Source organism: Corvus brachyrhynchos, unplaced genomic scaffold (genome assembly GCF_000691975.1).
Source record: "Corvus brachyrhynchos isolate BGI_N302 unplaced genomic scaffold, ASM69197v1 scaffold80, whole genome shotgun sequence".
Lineage (NCBI taxonomy): Eukaryota > Metazoa > Chordata > Aves > Passeriformes > Corvidae > Corvus > Corvus brachyrhynchos.
The window spans coordinates 14812472-14828988 of record NW_008236769.1 but is presented as its reverse complement, the minus strand read 5'-3'; the positions used below and the strand labels follow the sequence as shown (position 1 = coordinate 14828988).

The window sequence follows — 16517 nt, the reverse complement described above, 5'->3', positions numbered from 1 at the left end:
TGAAGAGGTGAGCAAAAGATGGGGAAACTGAGGAGAAAAGGACATACTTTGTGGGTGTGCTGAGCAGAAGGAAACAGCATCCTTACCTCCCTGCATGGAAAGATGGGGAACATTTCAGAATTAAGGCAGGCAGGGATCTCCTCTTGGACTCAGAGGGTGGCTGAGCACACCTGAACTGTCCCCTTCAGATGCTGCCATTCTCTTCCTCTGATGAGCTGCAACATGAGGCAGCAGGGGATGCTCAGATGGAGTCCTCTGTCCCATGAATAGAGAGCAGCACCACACCAGGTCCACAGAGCAATATTTAGTCTTTAAAAAACATCAAGCCTTGACCAGGTTTGGATGCATTTCACCAAAAAGACTAATCTTGCCTAATTTTGGATGCACACAAGGAGGATATCTCCCTCTGAGCTGATCCATCCTGACTTCCTGGCTCATTCAGCCCAGTTCATGTAACCAATCCAGGTATGTAGCTGGGGCTGAAATAAACCCAGAAAGCCCAGGTTTGGTGAGCTGAATCCAAGAGCCCAATTAGCTGCATGTGAGCCTAGTGCAGCTATTGGTTCAGAAATGAGGTTCTCTGCCACTACAGTGATGCAAATAGTGGTAAATGCTGCTTATGAGCCAGGAAGATGAGATCTCAGCTCCAGGAGGAGAGCCAGTCACAGACCTGTGTTCGCAGGCACCGTCGGAATGAGCTGAATTCCAAGTTATTTCTCTCTGCACACTGTTAGGCACCAGTGTGCAACTGGAGCCCAAGGATGCTCTGGCAAGGGTTGTGAGCTGCTGACAGCTCTGCACTGGTGTCAGGAAAGAGGAGAAGCCCTTCATCCTCACTGCATCTGATGCAAATTAATATTAGAATAAATAATGCAACAAGGAAAGAAACTATTTCCAGAAATGTGAAACTCTCATGTTCTCCTGTGCTTATATTAAAGGGATTACACTCCATTTCCTTCTTAATACAGCTAATGCTCTATGGGAAGCCCTCAGGCCAGGGATTAAAGCACTTATTCAATTAATTAGGAACAAACTTCTGCCTTAAAGTCAAACACACAAATATCAGTAAGCCCTTGAGAGTGTCTTCCTTCCCGGGCAGAGAAAATGGATCCTATTTCTGGTGTAAATGAAACCAAGCCTGCACTCTAGGATTACCACGAATAATATAAATTCAGAAGAATCACTTTTAAAATATCACAATTATGTAACACAGCAGAGTGAAAGAAAGATAGTCCCATCATCTTGAACTCAGCACTGGAACTCCCATCATGGGGAGCCAGATCAGGTCCTACAAGGATAATATAAATGAGCTACAATTTTAGGATGTAACACTGGCAACCAGCTCCAAGCTGCAGGCACAGCAGTGTTTGGGAATATTTGAAGTTAGGGGTGAAATCCTGGCCCTGGTAAACACAAAAAAATAAAATGCTTATTCAGTAGGATCCGAATTTCACCTAAGGTGTCTGATTCATTACTGAGATAGGAGACAATTTCCAAAACCTGGCTCCAAATCCTAATCTTTCTTGATGATAGCTTGATCCTTCCGTCTTCTCGCAGGCACAGCTCACATGAAATTAAAAGGCATTTTGCCAGAATAGTTTATGCAGGAACAGCCCACTGTTGCTGTTCAGTTTCCCATTCCTTCTTCCCAAATACCAACGGATGGGGCTGATAGTTGCCAGCACAATCTCAATTAGAAGTGGGTAGGAACCAAACTCCCAGCTCTCGCCTTCCTCTGCCTCCAAGAGAACTTATTTGCCTCCTCATTGCTAATGCAGAACTGGAGAAAGCTGTTCCCTGCATTGCTGCTCTCTGTGTAGCTGTCTGCACACCCCTGAGACAGAAGACAGTGCTGAAGACAGAATAAACACCTGCAGGAGGAAATTGCTCTTAAATAATTGGTTTATTTTCACAATACTCCAGGGAGATGATGGCTCAGATTCCCAGACTCAGGAGCTTAAACCAGTCACGTGAATGGCAGCACCCCTGTTTCTCAAGGCAACGACAACTCCAAACATCCAGGGAGGTTTCCCGAGGGTGCTGGTGCTTTTGGCCTCTCCACATCGTGCTACACACATGCACAGAAGCAAAGTACAAGTCAGCCAGGACCAGAAAGTCGAAGGCAGACAATTATGTGTTTTAGTAGCACCTTGGGAGAATTTGCCAGTGGGCCTAAATGTGTGATAGCTGAGCTCAGGTCCTTCAAAATCAGGTAGGAAGAGTTTGAGTCAATGATCTTAATTATAGTGTAAAACAATGAGATTTATGTACCTGAGCTGTGCAGGTCCTTCCTGGAATCTTGCTGGTCATTCCCCCTGTGCACAGAGGGGTGAATTTCCCTCTGGAAAGTCAATCTCATAGCCTCAGTAAGACTGCAGTTGCATAGAGGACATGATGCAGAGATAAATTTCACCTCAGTTTGGCCCTAATTTACCATTTTTGCTGTCTTTTTCCACCTGTGAAATGCAAGAGTTCTCTCTAAGCCTGTACTGCCCTTGTGCAAGGCGCTGCTCTGGGCACTGGCAGGGTTTGGGGGAACCAGCTCAGCTATTAACAATTCCAGGCACAAAAACACGGCCAAAGTAGACATACCTCCCTGTCATCCCAGCTCCTGACAAGCGCTCCTTGGGCCAGGAATAAGATTCATTGCCCCCATGAGGATGTTGAAAGAGGGAAGTGAGGGGTAAGCAGGACCCCCAGCACGAGGAAGAGGCAGGGTGTAATCTGGGGATCTCCATTCAGGTTATCACCACCAGGAGACAAAGTGCAAAGAGGGGACTCTTCTTCAAGGGACGGGTGTTGACAGCCCATTCTGTCAGCAGGAGGTCAGCACCCATTTGGGTCTAAAAACATGAACTTCCATGGCACTGCAGCAGTCCAGCATGGGCACGTTTCCCATGGAGTTGTTTCATCCTTCTCTCCTGTTTTCTTGGCAGATGGGTGGCGGCATTTGTGGCGTCTTGTGAGCAGAAACAAGCAGCATCCTTTAGCCTAAATCCAGTCCTGCTGCTCTCTTCCATCCACCTAAAGCACTTACAGGACTGAGCCCTCAAAGCCAAACCCCTTGTTACACAGACACTCCTCTGTGCAGAGGACAAGGGCAGCTGGTGAACTCAGTGGTGGTGTTCCAAATCTTTGGGCAGTTCCACTGTAACCTGCTAAAACAATCAACTGTTTGTCCCTGATTATCCCCCAAAAATCATCCATCAGCAGAGGATGGCTGAAATCTCATCACTGCCTATGTGATGTGTCCTGTGATATAAATCATGGCATATTTATGCACCTGTGTAAGGCAAATACATATAGGTTTTGTTGGAGAGCCTAAATCTGCTCCCTAATGCCGTTGTTTAAACAGCCCTTTAACCACATCACTTTTCTCCTCGTTAGGTTAAGTTGCTGGAGGTGAAAAAGTCCTTCCAAAATGGTTTTCACTCACTCACTCAGTCCAAAGTAAACATGCCTCTGGGACCATTATGTGTATCAGGTATCCAAGGCTTTGTTAAGAGCTTGCCTGTTAGGTAAATTCTGCTCCTCTTTCTCCTTGGAAGAAACAGGTTAAAATTAGAGACAGGTTCACAGGAGTAAAGCAGAGCAGCTTTACAGAGAAATCGGAAAAACAGACAAAATTCAGAGCAGCTCACACAAGTGACCCAAGTCTCAGAGAGTCTCTTGGTCTAAAGTAGCTCTGGCTACAATATGACATTGGCTTGATTTATGCCTGTCACTTGTGATCACATTCATGGCAGATCTCTTGGTCTGTGCTGGACATTTTCACCAGCAGTCAGCAAAGACACCCTAAAGAGCTGAGAGCCCAGAACAACAAGCACAGCCTTTGCTAACAATACATAAAGAGGAAATGTGCATTTTTAGCACATCATGAAAACTCTCCAGCTGTATGCCCACAGGCCTGGAGGAGCACCTGGGCTTTCCTTGAGCATCACCTCACATTACAACCACATCTGCTTCTTAAAGGCAAGTCTGGCAGGACAACCACCACTCCGAATCAGCTCATCCAGACCTCATCCACACCTGACTACAGTGAAGAGGAGCTTTTCCATTGATTGCTCCGAGGTTTGGGCTAGCTATGCCAGTGAGAGATTCCCTCACTGCAGTCATTAGAGCTGTTCAGCTCATCTAAACTTGTCGGGGAGAATAAAGCAACCACCTGCTTCCAGTGACAGGAAAAGTAAAGTGAGATCAAACACAAGCAGGAGGAGAGAATTTAAGCAATGCAAGAGGTGGCTGCATGTCATTTCAGAAGTCACCTTTTGTCTTTGATCTGTGCTTAGGAAGTGGGCACCTCCTGGATCAGATGGCCATTGGAGAAGTGTGCCACCGAAGCCATCCCACCTTGAAGTCTCAAGTGTTTGCTTTCCCCAGGGATCCTCCTTCTACTTCTGCTGCTGTGTAAATCATCTGCCCTAAGATTTCCTTTAGAAAAGCCAAATAATCCAGATTAGGGAGCAGGGACCAGGACTCGTGTCCTCCCCTAACACCAGGATTGTTCACTGCACTGTATTGTACATGCACAGGTAGATCTCCTAGAGATCAGGGACTTATTATAAAAGCTGCTATGCAAACAAAAAAGCCCTGGCCCTGAAAAGCTTACAGTCTAAACACGAGACTCATCAAGACTTTGACTGGAAGTATTTTAAAGACAAAGCTCTTTGAGACAAAGCAAGCTACAGATCACACAGAAAATCTGTGTCAAAACCATGGATAAATCCCACTTTGCTGAATCCTCACTTCTCCTCTTAACAGCTCCTTGGAGCACTGCCTGGGTTTTGCTAACAAAGCATTCATTTTAGCAGCACACTTTGGGGGAATAAAACACTGTGCCATTTTCATGTGGCAAGAACATGCAGCAGCTTTCTAGAGGCCGAGATTCACAGCAGCCATGCATGCAGATATTGACCAACCCTGGGCATGCAGCAAAATAAACCCTCTGCATTTAGTTTGTTGATGCCTTCAGTGAGTGTTAACAAGTGGAAAAATCAGGGGGAAGAGAGAGCCTGGTCTCAGGTTACCCCATAAATTGGTTAAGGCTGCAGAGGGGATTACAGTGCCAGAGCCATCCTAAGCACGGAGATGTCATTACGGCAAAATCAAAGGTAACCATGGGGCTTGGCAGGTAACTGTCAACAGCCACGGGAAAGAGCCGGCCTGGGAAGGAGCTCCACGTCAGGATGAAATTCAGTCACCTTTATTTTCATTTCAGGTGAGGGGTCAAGCAGAAAAGCTATCCCCAGCGGCCTTTATTTACAGTTTTCAAGGGAGCGGCTGATGAAGCATTTAGAGGAAGAAGGATGAACCTGCTCGCCCCTCACTCAGGGAGACCAGCCTGATGACAGACAGAGGATGTTGTAATGGCACAGGAGCTGGGAAGGAGCCTTTTATGAATGAAATGGCTGTGGTGCTAATGAAGTCCCTCACAAAACTCCCAGTGACTTGAACAGGGCCAGGACTTCACTGTAATATTTGCAGGGAGCCCAAGGAAATTATCTTCCCACCAGGACACTTTCTGCAGCACAGGAACTCACTCCCACCAGTGGTAGCAACACACAGCCCTGTAAGCAGATTTCAAGGCATTTCTTCAACTTTTTTCTTTTACTTTTCTTCTCTCCATCCTCCCTAGGCAACCAACCTGAATTTCTAGCAAGCCACTATATGATCATTTTTTCCTTCTAGACACGTTGAAAATTTGCTATAAAAACCTTGCAAGGTTTTTGTATTTCTCTGGATCTCTTGCTGATGAATGAATACAGAAGCTATAAATGGTTTTGTGTTGTCAAGTCAGAGTAGCTACATCCATGTATGAAAAACTACCATGGGCTGTTCTGTGTTCTGAGCTCACATCCACACGGCCCAGCCAGCACTCCCAGTGAGAGACTGGTTCCATGGAAACTGCCCACTGGAGAAGTTTATAGCCTCTGAGCCATGCCTAGGGATGGGAGAGTACTGTAAATCCCAAAACATGCCTGGTACATGCTAATAACTGGACAGCACGGACAGTTGCAGGTCACTGGCTGGGCCCATGGCATGGTGCTGCTCAATGCAGCAGTGGAAATAGAACCACTGTGTATGTTCTGGGCATCCAGTGTTCTCCTGGGTTGCTATCAGGTGAATGGAAGATGACTTGCAGGGGAGTTTTAAGTCCTCACAGCTTCCAGCTGACCAGCACGGGGAGGAGTGTGTGATGGCATCCCACAGGAACCCCACAAGGCTCAGTTCCAGCTCCTCCACGGACTGTGGGATGCAGCCAGGCCTCTTGCCATTCCCAGAAATCCCCACCCAGACAATGAAACAGACAACAAAGGGCAAAATTCCTCCTTTTCCACTCAGGCACTGGAAACCTTCCTTCACCCTCCCTCCTCTTTAAAGACCTAAACCCAACCAGCAGCCAGTTTTGCAAGGGTTAACCAGCATGAAATGAATGTGGAGAGACAGTCCGGGACCGTAATCACTTATTATTTTCAGGTAATATGCTTTATCTCCGACTAATCTCCTCATCTGGAGAAACACTCACTGCAGACAAGAGTCACTGAGGTTATCTCTGATGATGGGGCTCCACGGGCTGCTGGCTGCGAGGGACCGAGGAGAGGCCAAGGAGAGGACTTCAATTATGGCCTGAACTATGCTCTGGTAGCTGAAAGGCCATTGTTTAATCTACTAGAAATCATCTATTTTAGCAGATAAAGGGATTACTTGGGTTTTCTTTTCCCCAAGAACAGCATGTTATTCCAACTACTAATGGAACATTCGGTATTTAATTAAAGAAAAAGCACGGGGAGAAGCAACACAGGCATCAACATCACTTCTGGGGAAATTCAAATTGATTGTCACCCTTTGATGCTGCTCAATCACCTCTATCTCACTCACCCTTCCTACAACCCAGATTAAATCATCTGGTTCTCTCCATCCTGAACATTTTATTTTTTTTTTTTCTGAGGGACCCCATCCAAACCTTTGGGACTATGCAATGTGAATTCACCGCTCTGCAGGAATCTCCTGACTCATAAAGAGCCAGGTTACACTCTCCTTGTCAAGAGGAGAGTGTGGAAATTTGAGTTGGGTTTTGCCTCTTCCACACACTTGGTGCTGGTTGCTGTCTGTCAGGGCTCTGTCTGCCTGGCCCATTAGAGTGACCTGGTGACACAGGTCCCACGATTGGAAACTCAAAGTGGCTTCATTGCTCATGGACGAACTGGAACTGCTGCATGCAAAAATCTGCTCTTTGTCCCTTTTCCTTCCCAGTTCCCTTGTCTTTGCCATCTCCCATTTTCAGAGAGGTTTGCCCTTTATTTTTTGCCCCACAGACTAATGACCACTAAGGGCAGTTACAAGTCATTCTCAAGTGCTTCTGTGTGCTCAGCAAATACAGGTTCCTTTTTTTTTATGTCCTCCACCCCTTTGATCCATGGACTGTCGACCCAAAGGGTCCGTGGGGGAGTATTAAGAAGTAGCTGCTTACAGAGGCAGGTGCAATGGAAGGGTCCACACCTCTATTGAGAAAATTGCACACCAACAACAAAAAAATCCAAACGAAAAGCAATAAACTCATTTCTGTTAACATCTGGATCTTAATCCTCTTCCCTTTACCAGAATAAAGAACAGGGTGTCTTGGAAGAGATTAGCCATCCAGGCAACAGTCAGACCTTCCTCACAGAAATGACTTTTTGCACATCCTCCTGCTGACTGTCCCAGTCCTGGCACGGTCCCACAATCAGTGACACTTCATTGCAAACCCCAGCTGTCTTTTTTTGTTTCGCCTTCCCGACCATTCTTTTCTTTGCACACAAAGCAAGGACAGGGACCAACTGAGTAGCCTGATTTTTGCTTCCATCCTTTCACTGTGTCTTTTCATGGCTGTTTCAGTTGATCTACGCCCACATGTGCCAGCTACATCCTCCTTCAGATCTCTGTGAGGGATCTGCTGCTGACCTGTGTGGTAAAATGTCTCAGATAAACAGGGCTGTCCATCTTGTCCACCCGGCTGCTGCCTGTCTATGTAGTTCTCATCCTTTCTCCCTTTCCTCCTGGCCTTTGCCTGGCTCATGCCAATGTTTGATCTGCATCACTCATCATGGGACACAGCAACCTGACTCTGCACATCTGATGAGCCGGCACCACCACTGGAGATGAGATCATCTTCAGGTTTTTGATCTTCTGTCTTTGCCCCAAGTCTTTGGTGACTCTAACTCCATCCTTCACTTTCTACAGGCAGCTCCAGAAGTTACTGTGAATTATCAAGTCACCCTGTCTGCTACCAGTCATTGTGTTGAACCAGTTGTTCAGCTTGTTCTTGACCAGGACTGCTGACCTCACCTCTTCATAATGTTTTTCAGCAGCTTCTTAGACATATCATATAGCCCTAGGACACTCCACACACCTATTGCAACACACCGGGTCAAATGACTTTTTGAAGTTGTGCAACTGAAGAGCCGAAGTGCTTCTTGATATCTCTGAACTTGCCAGGGATCAGCCTCTTGCACTGGTTTTGCTGTACTCTCCCTCTTGCTTTGTGGAAATGAATCTACCTTCTCAATCCTCCAGCAAGGAACACAGTGAGGAATTTGCTTGGGTATCAGCAAACATACAAAATTTGGAAGGTCCCTTGTGGGAACTCATCTAATAGGAACACTTTTCCTTGTTTAAGGGATCTTTTCTTTCCTGATAACATGCAGGTGCCTGGTTGGGCCAGTGACCCATGCCACAACCCCATGGATCCATCCTCAGCCCCTCAGAATTCTCAGTCTCCTCACCTTTCACAGAATTATAGAATGGTTTGGGTTGGAAGGGACCTTTAAGATCATCCAATTTCAACCCCCCTGCCATGGCCAGGGACACCTTCCACTAGACCAGGTTGCTCAGAGCCCCATCCAACCTGGCCTTGAACACTTCCAGGGATGAGGCAGCCACAGCTTTCCTGGGCAGCCTGTGTCAGTGCCTTACAACCCTCACAGCAAGGGATTTCTTCCTAATATGCAATCTAAACCTGCCCTCTGTCACTTGAAAGCCCCTTGCCTTGTCATGACACACCCTTGTAAAAAGTCCCTCTCCAGCTTTCTTGTAGGCTCCCTTCAGGTACTGAAAGGCTGCAATAAGGTCACCTCAGAGCCTTCTTCTCTCCAGGATGAACAATTCCAATTCTCTCAGCATTCTTTGCACCTCTGCTAGCAAGATCTTCTTTCCAACCTGCTTCTGAAGCATTATAATTTCCCAAACACTGCAAATATTTAAATCTCTTTATGGGTCATCTTTAAAAAACTGTGGTAATATTTCCCCCATCTCTTCAGCCGGTCCTTCTCTGAAAGTCAAGAGCTTTCTTCAACATTAATGCTGTGGAGGATACACTAGTTCTTCTTCCATAATGTCGAATATAAAAATCCATCCTGACTTGAACTTTCACAGGAATGTTTTAATGCTGCCTTGTTTTTAAACCAATTCTCCTTGACTACCCTTGATATTTTCACTTTTGCTCCACGTCTGCCTGCTCAGGATAAATCTTTTCACCAATGCATCCTGCTGAGCACTGACCAGGTGGAGAATGTCTTCCAACACTCAGGCTCAGTGGCTGCCTGCTTTCTTTCTCACCAAGCAGTGTTAAATACATGTTGTTGAGACAGGTGATGAGACTATGGCTGCAGAAGACCCCAGGGGAAACACAGGTCTTGTTCTTCCCCTCCTTGCTAATTTTGGTCTTCCTAAATGCCAATCAGAGCTTCTCAGCTCTGTTGACTGCTTAGTTTGCACTTGCACTTCTTTTTGCTTATGTAGAGTCTGTAGAGCCTCATGAAAGCCTGCAGGCACTCACCATATCTGTCCCGGTTAGCATTGCCTTTGCCAGTCTTTGACATGTGCCAGTCAGTCACAAACATCAGTCACTGGGCACATGAGTGGTTCACTCCCAAGGTCAGGCTTAGGCATGCCTTGACTGGGAGCAAGATCACCTGAAATTCTTCAAAGAAATCAAGGAAGTTCTTCCTTGGCATCTGTTGTAGGAGCCCATAGAGCTGTGAGCATCAGGGAACCTGTTCCACAGCCCTGAACAGAAAGGCTGATTTCTGTAAGGTGACAAATCTTGAGTTTACAGGGGTTTTCTTTTTGTGAGTGTGATTCCTGCTGATGCCTCTCTTGCATTTTGCATTACTGCCTTAAAACAAGGTTTTCCCATATGACATTGCTCCCTTGTCTGTCTACCTGATTTTCAAAAGCACACAGTATTGTGCTGGTACATCTCTAACTGCCTCATTAACAGTGGGATTTTACCCAAAGTGATCTCAGATTCCTGTTTCTGCTGGCCAAAGCTTACATTAGCAGCAATCCTTTTGCTGGACCACTTCCCCTCACCAGACACTGACCGAGTTGGAGATACCAGATAGCATCTACGTGGCCAAGAAGAGTGAACAGATTTCAAAATGTTTCTTTACAGTAGCCTTAAAGTGTCACTGTGGTCAGCTATCTCTGTGTGACCACCTGAATTGAGCCCCTTCCCTCTGTCCTGCTTCAGTTCTGGCCCCTGATTCCTGCTCTGACTTTGTCTTTATCCTCACGCTCCAGCTCTTGCATAGATATTTATAGACTACAAACAAGTCACCCATAATATGCCCTTCCTGTAAGTAATTAAAGAGAGTTCCTTGAGAAGCTTCAAGGCATAGCTGCACATTGTGTGGTCGTATCTGCTCACAAACGTGGTCCCAGTTTTCGTTTAAATCCCATAGGGTATTTGTATTGTATTTAACTGGATAATAAACAACTTCATCCCTCTTATTTTACCCTGCTACTCATGATTTTATAGGTGCCATCACAATTTCATACAGCATCAATATGGAGTTATAATTTCTTATTCCTGTGCCTCATTCACCCCAAAAGCCACTACAAGGAATAGGTGATTATTCTGAAGAACCACAATAACCTTTTAAAAAATTATTCATTTTTGAGGGAGACTCCATCACCTCTTCAGTATCAGCTTTTTTTCCTAAATGTATCCTTTTGCTTTTCCATATCAAAGACACCCTGCCCACTTGCCCCCCATTTCCAGGTAGAGGTAGCTCTGTGTCAGTGAACTGTTCTCTTCCTTATTTAACACTCCATAGCCTCAGTTTTAGACTCCTTCACATTCAGTAGACAACGATTCTTTATTTTCCCCCTAAATTGATGACAGAAATGGAATAATGAACCAATTTCCACAAAACTTCCCTGAGATTCAAGGATTCATTTTTCACCGTGACATTCTGAGATCTTGGTTCAACCAGTTGGATCCACTTAATTTGAACCATGGTGATTTCATACCAGTTTGTAAAGTCCGCCTCCAAGACGGAACTAATCAAGTACTTTCAGAAATCAGTCACACAAGAGTTGTTCCAACAGCAAATTAATTTAACAAGGTCTATTTTCTATCTACACACACTCATTGGCATTGGGTCATTGTCTTCCTTTAAGAAGGAAATTAATAATTAATTAAGACATTCACCTACCCATTTCTTCCTTTTACAGTGATAGGCTGCCAGTTATAGCATCACCCAAATCATTTGCCCTAATCCTTCTCAATAAGGAGCCAGTATCAGCTTTCTTAGTGCTCTGAAATCCTCCCAGTGTCCCAAAATGAAAAGCCAGTATTAATGGCCCACACGGTATGTTCCTGGTTCAGGGAGTTCAGAAACCCTTGGCTGTGAATTACTGGGACTGGCTCATCATAAAATATTTCATTTATGTGGTTGCTATTTAACATAATCCCTAGTTATTAATGGAGCCCAAAATGCTCTTTCACCAGCACCTGAAACTAACATACTATCTGATTTTTTCTGCCCCAGACAAACATGGAAAAGAAATACTAATTTAATACTCTTCTGTTTCCTTGTGGTGATAGTGATGGCAGCCACTGTCTTTATTTACTAATAGTTTTGATTATTTTTACCTTAGCTGACCATAAATTTATGTTTTTCTGTTCCTATTACTCGTTCCAGAGTGGAGGTAGCTTATTCAGATGAATTAGGACCAAAAGAGATTGGCCTTTACCTTGTCCTATAGGAGTGATCACTGTAGAGTAACCAGCCCAGAGCACCAAGCTCTATTTCAAATATTCCATTACACATAAAAAACATTTTAAAAGCATGGAGATGCTTTACTTCAGTCCAGGCCAACTTCTTGCTTTAAGCAAGAAGCCCCTTGCTTGACAGTCCTCCCAGAAAAGACACAACCCTAAAGTACCAAGTCAGGCACACATCATTGCCAAGTGGACTTTTTTACTGCTGCAAAAATAAAACGAGGAAGGATTAAACTCATGGCACCAAAGTGAGGATTTTGAAATACTTTTTATGAATCTTAAGCCCAAGGAGAGGCTGGGGGAATGCAGGGGGATGAGAACTTCTGCAAACGTGTCCCCAAACCCCTGGAGCACGTGCCTAATCCAGCCACAAACAAGTGACATCTTTCTGTCTCCCACCAGGTTCCTTTCCCCTCCAAAACACAAAAGTCAGGCTTCTTTCCCAGTTTTGGTAAAATCACTTCTGATACACAGAGTTACTAAAGCCTGGCCACATCCCTCAGTCCCTCAAAACTCTGAAATTCCCACTTGCAACTGTCTCACTCCCAAGGTGTCTATTTAATCCCACTTTTATTAGGAGCACAGCTCCGGGTAGTTTACAGGGGTTACAAACAATGAAGCTTTTATCAAAACTTCAGCTAATCAGTCACTAACAAGCTCTCACTCAGGAAGGGGCTAGGCAGGCCCAGGCTAAAACTAACCTGAGGGGATAAGAAAAAGGGGGGAAAAAAGGATTGGGAAGAGGGCGTTCTTCTCAAACTGGATTAGTGCCCCAGTCAGCCACAGAAACACTTGTGCGAGCACAGCAGCCACAAAAAACAGCGAGAAGTGGACACAGAGCAGAACTGCTCCTTTCAGCCACGGTGTTTTCTCCCAGCAGCCTAAAGTGCTGCAGCAACTACAGCTTGAGATGAGCTATGGTTTATTCCTTACTTTGTGGCCATGTCCAGGGGCTCCATGACACTCAGCAGCATGGAAATGCACTCAGAAAATATTAATATAAATATTCCAAAACGTTAGCCCTCAGTCTGCAGCCTGCAAAGTTCAGCAGAGGCCGTGAACTTGAAACAAAACCAAACCAAGCCTATTGTTGGTAGTCTGAACATCATGAGATGAGAACACCTCCCTAGGAAATGTTGTAGAGCCTGAAAAATCAAGAAAAGGTTTGAAAACCTCTGATGTTATCATAAGGTAAGTTGGCAAAATTAGATGCCCAGAACTTCAGTCCAGTAGATGACTAGATACAGAGAGGGAGGAATATACATCACTCTCCTTAGGTAGGGGATAAAAATTACTTTAACCTGTGTACACATACACGGAACACCCTTCCCAAATTCACAGCAGTGAAACATCTATTGCACACCATCATATATTTTCTGTTAGCCATTTGCAGGAAAAATCAGAGATTGAGTGAAAAAAAGAGATGTTCTTAAAGCATATTAATAGGTGTAAAGTACCCAAAATAGGGAGGAATATGCTTGGCTCTAAGGAAGGGAGTGATACTAGATTTTAAATTTAATTTGAGCTGCTCTTAGTCAATTCCTTATTGTTCTTGAGGGTGGAGACACCGGAGTACTTCAAGAGAAAAGATAGTTTTTCCATCTTGCCTCTGAGGATGACGAACTCATTCCCAATTTCACCGATGACTCTGGAGAAATTTGTAGAAGAGTTCTTAATGAGCAGATTGTATGTGGACCATAGATTTACCACCTTGCTCCTTGCCAGCCCTGGGGAAAAAGTGAGACTTAGATTGCAAATGCAGCCAAAACAAACCAAACCTGTGGTTCCTCCTTCACTGCAGAAATTTGGAGCGATTGAAGGGATCCTGGTTTCTCTATCCTCCTGGTAAAGCCAAGAGCAGCCAATATGGGCTCTTATGTTCTGCTCCACCACCACATACCCTGTGCCTAAAGCCCAGCATCCTTGGGAAATGGAGAGAGATCCAGCTGGGTGCAGGTATCTGTCCCCACTGCTGGGCTGGGCGCTCAGGTCTGAGGCATTTCCAGGTTTCCGTGTTCAGCTGCACACATCTGAGATCCACAGCAGGAAAGTGAAGCCTGTACCTACATGTTCAGAGGAGCAGGGCCTCAGAGGCAAAGCCAGTGTCTTCCTACAGGGGGAAAGTGCTGCTGCATGCACAACAAGGACAGGCACAGCACCTAAGCCAACAGTGGGGACAGCACCAGGCAAAGATGGGGAGGACCTTGCTCTCCCTCAGCACTTGGGAAGCCTTGAAACACCTTCTAAGGCAGCTGGCTGGAGAAGTTTGCACTTAATCACAGCTGGCTGGGGATACAGCTCAGCCCAGCTCGAGGTGCCACGGGCTCCTCTACTCAGCACACCTCACTGCCCACTCACAGAGACAACAAAGCTGCTGAAACCCACCCCTAAATCTCCTCCCAGTGATGGACAGTAGCCTCAGACTCTTACCTTGAAACTGATTTCAGTTTTGTGTTTCATCATCTCTTGCCAGCTCCCCGGTGCGTTTCTGCAAGGCAAACGTCTCCCAGAGCTCTCTGGAAAAAAAGCAGCACTTAGAAAGCAGACAGGCAGAGTGCTGGATCTCTTCATGCTCTCCTCATGCCTTGGCAGAAGGGAACAGCAACAGGTCTGTACTGAGAGCTGATGATGTTTCAAGGCAACACTGCACGCTACTTGCAGGATAAATGCATTAAGAAAATTAAATGTTTTTACAGCCGTCACACCATCAAAGCTTTATTCTCTCCACTCTTTAAATTAAGTGTTGGTTTGCATATCCATGCCATCCCAGCTGTGTAATAACCTCTCTAAAGCTATTTTTGTTTCACATTCCTTACTATTCAGTAAAGCAAGCTGGAGTTTTCTGAGGACACGTATTTTTATTAGAGCTAATTCAGCATTATTTTCTAAGCCGTTTCCTTTGTTGGAGGCAGAGAAATCAGCTAAAGGAAGCTCGAAGGCAGCACCCCTGCCTGTGAGGGAAACTGCCTTCCCCGCCTCGCCATAGCCGGGCTGTTCCTCTAGATGGCTCTGCCTTTGCCCAAAAACATCAAATCCCTGGAGCAAAAACCTCAATTTCGAGAGATACGGCGATCCCACTGACTGCTCCTCTCCCTCCTGCAACGATCGAGGGGGTTTTGATAAACACAGATTTGTTGTAATTTTAGAGGATAATATTTTCGGCTTAGCTCTTCAAACTCAGAGGAAAATTGCTTTTTAAAACTCTGCCTGTTTGTTGTCCTTTAAATGTCCTTTCTAGCTGTGATTTCCCCATAAAGTGCTTGGTTTGGATGCCTGTTGTCCCGTCAGACTTCAAACCGGCATTTTCCAGCGCGACCCTGCTCTAAAAAAGATGAGGAGCTGTTATAAATCTTAAGGGCAAGGAAGCTGAGAAGGGAAAAGGCACCTTGCGAAATGTAATGTAAACTTTTCTCCTGCTGTTCTGGGTATCCAAATACACACTGGAAGGTCTTTCCCCATGGGATCCAAAATAAAATCAGCAACAGTGACGGAAACAAAGTAACAACAGAAGAATGAAAAAACACGTGCACACACACAAAAACCCAACAAAACAAAACAAAAAAACAACAAACCCCCCAAACACCTCTCCTTACGATTAAAGGAGAAAACCCCGAATCCTAGTTCTTTAAGACAGTCATCTTTAAGTTATTCTCTGTCTCAAAAAATGTTTGTTCACTTGTTTTAAAACGAAATACAAAGTCGAAAATCCTTCGGCTATTATATCCCTGCTTAGATCACACGGGATGAAAATTTGGGATTGGAGACAATTCGGGAAAGCTTCACTGGTTTACATGTGTTTTTGTAACTATTTTATGAAAGGCATAAAACGCAAAGGCTTCTCCCAAACACTCCTCTGCCCCAAATCCTGTTGTCAGACCAAGACACCCGGCGCTTGCAGAGAGCGCTTCGTGTATACACCAGGAAAGGGCATTTTTGGGCATTTTTACCAGCAGAAAACTGAATAACAACCCCATTTAAGAACGGGGGATGAAATGTACGACTTATGTATCTGGTAAGCGACCGAAAAAGACTCTCTAAATCCTCCCGCACCACTGACCGTATTTTTGTTGTTACACGTGTGCTTTGCCCCGGACCAGAAGATTTGCCGGAGCTGGTCCCTGTGTACATCCCGGCTGTCGGGATCGTTACGAACACCGAGAGCTTTTTCTCTGCAAAAGGATGCGCTTTTCTTGAGGCTGCCCCAGAGTACTAAGGCGAAAATAACTTTTATTCACTAAATCTCGCCCCGCGCCCGCCAGCCCGCTCCGCCCGCGGTACGAGCGAACACGCCGGTGGTGTTCGTTTCTTTAATTTCGGGCAATTCCTTATCCAAAGCTAATGAACTGCGACCTCAGTCCTGGCTGCTGAGCGACGGGCGGCAAAACTACACTTCAGGAAGAGAGTTTAAGCGAATTCGACCCTTCGCGTTCCCGTCAGGGGAACCGCAGCGATGCTCATCCCTCTCCGACCT

At 45.4% G+C, this 16517-nt stretch overlaps 1 protein-coding gene across 4 annotated transcripts in view; it reads right to left on the bottom strand.

Moving 5' to 3' along the window:
• The window catches only part of LOC108445089, a 25764-nt gene extending 9253 nt beyond the window's left edge, over nt 1-16511 (bottom strand). Inside the window, exons 1-3 of one of the 4 annotated variants that reach the window (XM_017727794.1) lie at nt 16104-16511; nt 14477-14562; nt 87-215 (exon numbers count right to left, since the gene is read on the bottom strand). In XM_017727794.1, the coding sequence (XP_017583283.1) occupies nt 87-96 (10 nt within the window). In that variant the 5' untranslated portion in view covers nt 97-215; nt 14477-14562; nt 16104-16511. The other 3 variants (XM_017727793.1, XM_017727795.1, XM_017727796.1) reach the window with 3 other exon arrangements.
• Nucleotides 16512-16517: the final 6 nt, after the last annotated feature.